Source organism: Orycteropus afer, unplaced genomic scaffold, assembly GCF_000298275.1.
Source record: "Orycteropus afer afer isolate SDZICR_OR568_19922 unplaced genomic scaffold, OryAfe1.0 scaffold00072, whole genome shotgun sequence".
NCBI lineage: Eukaryota > Metazoa > Chordata > Mammalia > Tubulidentata > Orycteropodidae > Orycteropus > Orycteropus afer.
In genome coordinates this window covers 7353616-7357638 of record NW_006921659.1, presented here as the reverse complement: position 1 = coordinate 7357638, position 4023 = coordinate 7353616, and the positions used below count along the sequence as shown (strand labels likewise).

Below are 4023 nucleotides of genomic sequence, written 5' to 3'. Positions count from 1 at the left end.
AGTTCTACTCTGTCCTGTGGGGTTGCTATGAGTCAGACTGATCGATGGCAGTGGATATGGTTTGGAGTAGAGTTAATGAGCTCGAGATGATGATCAGAGAGTGGATGACTTGCATTGAGACTTGGTGATTACATAGTTAATGGTGACAATGTAACCCAAACTGTTGTAGGAACAACAAGGTCCTTACCCCAGTCGCATAAAGCCAATGATCACAACAAGTTGAAGCGGGAAAGCAAAAGGTTTATTGAGTATCAATACCCAAGGAGACAGAGAGAATCGCTTCTCTAAAATGTCTGTCTCCTCAAGCAAAGAGATAAGTATGATTATACAGGGAAATGGGAAGGGATCGAAGATCCTCTGGACTGTCAGGGATGTCTTCTCCTTTTTCCATGGTTAGTCCAGACTCAATGTCGGGACCCTTTTCCCAGGGTTGTCTGACTTCATGGACTGTGGTCCTCAGCCAAAACCAGTCGTGGAAGAGGGTTGTGGGTAAGAGAATGTATAGTGGAAAATAACAACCCTAAGAACATATAATTGAAAATAACAAACCTAAAGAATTCAGCATCTGTGAAAACAAAAGGGAGGGAAAAATAGCAAATTAGTCACTATGGTTAAGATCTCTTTAGATTATGCCTGTTAGTGTGTTGAAGTTATGCAGTTTTCAGGAAGGGGCCCCTTCGGCCTTCCACTTCATCCATTCTCTGATCATCATCTCCTATCCCTCCAGCTCATTTACTCTGCTCCAAACCAAACCCACTGCCATTGAGTCTAAATGACTCATAATGACTTCAGGAAACTATGACCATGAGAAGTGAGGAAATGAGGTCAATGAATTGGGATGCCAGGTGTCAGCCTACTGAACTTGGAGTTTAAAGTCAACAAGAATGACGACAGGAGCTATAGTAAAGATTTGGTGAGTTAGATGCAAAGACCTTTAATGAATGAAAGACACTGCCAGGGAGATTGTAGGTTAACACACCAAGAAGAGTGATAGAAGCTCTTCCAGATGCTTCAGGTGAGCTAAGATTTTTGAAGGAAAAGAGGAGAAACAATTTGAAGGGTATTGAGAAGTAAGGAAGATGCCTGCCTGCATCCCCTTTTCCACAACCACCAGACTCTATGGCACATGAAAAGTAGGAGGAAAAACAGCTATCCCTTAAGGAAGGAGAAGAACCTTTCCAGTGTCTTTAGTAAAAAAGGAGAGAAGTGGGAGGAGAAGAAGGAATGTTTCCTAAAAATAAAACTAACAAAAGATCAGCACCATTTCAAAGGAGTGCTCTTAGACAGTATCATATCTTAGCACAATTATAGCTCCTTAGCTCTTATTCTCATGCCATTTGGCAAGGCAGAAAACAACTTGGGGATAGTGGGCATTAGAGAACCTGAGGGGAGTCATGGAAGAAGAGAAAGTGGCAGACACAATTTCCCTCATTATTACAAGTTTGCCTGCCTATATAACTTTCTAAGGAGCTCTGGTGGTGTAGTGGGCATGTAATGGGTGAGGCTGCTAACCAAAAGGTCAGTGGTTTGAACCTACCAACCACTCCACAGAAGAAAAATGAGGCAATCTGCTTCCATAAAGATTTACAGCCTTGGAAACCCATTGGGGGTCGCTATGAGTTGGAATTGACTTGATGGTATTGAGTTTTTTGGTATATATATATATATATATATATACACAAACACATACACCTTTCTAGGGCCCATGGGTGGCACAAATGGTTAAGCATTCAGCTGCTAACAGAAAGGTTGGCAGTTTGAACCCACTCATAGGCACTTCAAGAAAAATACCTGAAATCTGCTTAAAGATCATAGCCATGGAAATGCTATTGACCACAGTTCTATTCTGAAACACATGAGGTCACCATGAGTTAGAATATACCCAGTTACAACTGGTTATATAGCTCTCTGTTTATTCTAGCGTTGGGTTTTTGCTAATTTCTCCTCTCTTCCACAGCCTACCACTTCCCCTTTGTTCCCACTCCATATTCACAGTACTGGAAAACACTGTTGTCTTTATTTCTCTCTGGGTCTTTTCTTTTAGAGTTTGCATTTAATACAAACTATTCACTAGGTTATCTCCTTTAAACCAAATCTCACTGCCCCTGTGCGTTCCTAAATCACTTCCCACAGCTTCCCCATGGTACTTCCTTTTCCTCTACTTGTCCGTTAATTAGCATTAGGGGTCCTCTCTATAGCCTGTTCCCACTGTTTTTCTCATTTAAAACCATCAACCCTGAGATTACCATTGCTTTGATGAGTTACTCTGTGGAGAGCAGATCATTTGCAGATTTTCCTTTCAAATACAGACTCCTGTTGCTTGATGCATATAGGCCATGTCCATGTGAAAATGAACAGTCAACTTGGAGGAGAAACTAAGCATACACTTCCACTAGTGTGGAGATAGAAATGGTGAAGAGCATGTGTCATGAAGTCACCTCAAACCTTTACTGTTTGTGTGACTTGAGACAAATTCTTAATCTCTCTGAACCTCACTTTCCTGTCCTGTAAATGAGGAATACCTCATTTAGGTGGTTGCTATAATCGTTAAATGCAGTTATACTGCATATAAAGCAAACGCACCAGGCTCTTGGTTAAATACTTAATAAATATTACTCCTCTCAACCTCCTTGTCTCTGAGCTCCCACCTTAGCCATCTTCCTTTTCATATAATCTCCAAAGCTTGGGTATCATCTTTGACTTATTCATTCCTTTTTGAATGAATGTTATTCATTCCTTTTATCTGATTTTTTTTTTTTTTTAATTGTGATTTGGGTGAAATGCCCACTACACCACCAGAGCTCCTTAGAAAGTTATATAGGTAGGTAAACTTGTAATAATGAGGGAATTGTGTCTGCCACAATTCAAATGATATTTTTAAAATTGTGATTTGGGTGAAAATTTACAGAGCAAATTCACTTTCCACACAGCAGTTCACATACACTTTGTCTCATGACACTGACCACAATTTACCACAATGCAACAGCTCCCCCCTACTTCTTCCCGATAATTACCTCCTTCCTGTGTCCATCCCTCCATGCCCTCCTGCCCCCTGAGTTGTCTCCCTGTGCATAAGCAGCCCTTCTTTCTGCCATGATTGTTCTCTCCAAGGAGTATATCTACTTAAGGTAAATGTTCAACTCATATGCCTGTCTTTTGCTTGGCTGGAAGCCACAGGTGTAGGTTCAATTCCAGACCTGACAGGCAGCTAGGGGCCATAATCTCAGTGGTTCCACCAGGCTCTATCAGACCAGCAAACTTGGTGTCCCCCGCTGTGGCACCAAGTCCACATTGTTCTCCCTTTCTATCCAGGATCTCCTACATAGATCCCCTTCCAAGTGGTTGACATTTGTAGCCGGGCACCATCTAGTTCTTCTGATCTCATAGTCGTATAGGCTGCAGATTGGATGGTGTACCAGTCACTAGGACTGATTGTATCCATGAATTTTTGGTTTTCTTCATTCTTCTTCGTTCTGGACAAGGAGAGACCCATCGTTGCATCTAGATGGCAGCTTGCTAGCTTTTAAGATCCCAGTTGCTACTTGCCAAAGTAGGATGTGGAACAATGTTTTGTGTAGTATGTTATGCCAATTGAGCTTGATGTCCCCTGCGACTATGGTCCCGAGCCCACAGGTTCAACTACTCGGTCCCTCTGGGAAGCTGGCCGTGACCAAGCAGTGTCTACCACCTTGCCTCTTGTCAGCTCTACTATACACCTGGGAATTCAGATCATACACATAAACTTATAGGACCATTGTCTGCCCAACCGTATACATATTCTTGGGTACACTCCCCGCTTCATAGACATACCTATTACTTCAGTCTGTCCACCCATCTGACCACCCATCTATCCCCCTGTATACCCATGTTTGCCTTCACTGACAACTCAGTACTGTATGTGCAAAAGGGTTCATCTTTGTTGGCTGTACCTCCCATGTACCTCTCTATGTCTTTCTCTTCCTCAATGCCACCATATTGATCACTCACATTTGGTACATCGCCCTTCTCTTCACCCAAATCAAT

The 4023-nt window shown here is 42.3% G+C and overlaps 1 protein-coding gene across 1 annotated transcript in view; it reads left to right on the top strand.

Moving 5' to 3' along the window:
- The first annotated feature begins 838 nt into the window (after positions 1 to 838).
- The window catches only part of QRSL1 (glutaminyl-tRNA amidotransferase subunit QRSL1), a 37013-nt gene continuing 33828 nt past the window's right edge, over positions 839 to 4023 (top strand). Inside the window, exon 1 of the mRNA XM_042780942.1 lies at positions 839 to 913. Within this exon, the coding sequence (XP_042636876.1) occupies positions 839 to 913 (75 nt within the window). The remainder of the gene's footprint in view (positions 914 to 4023) is intronic.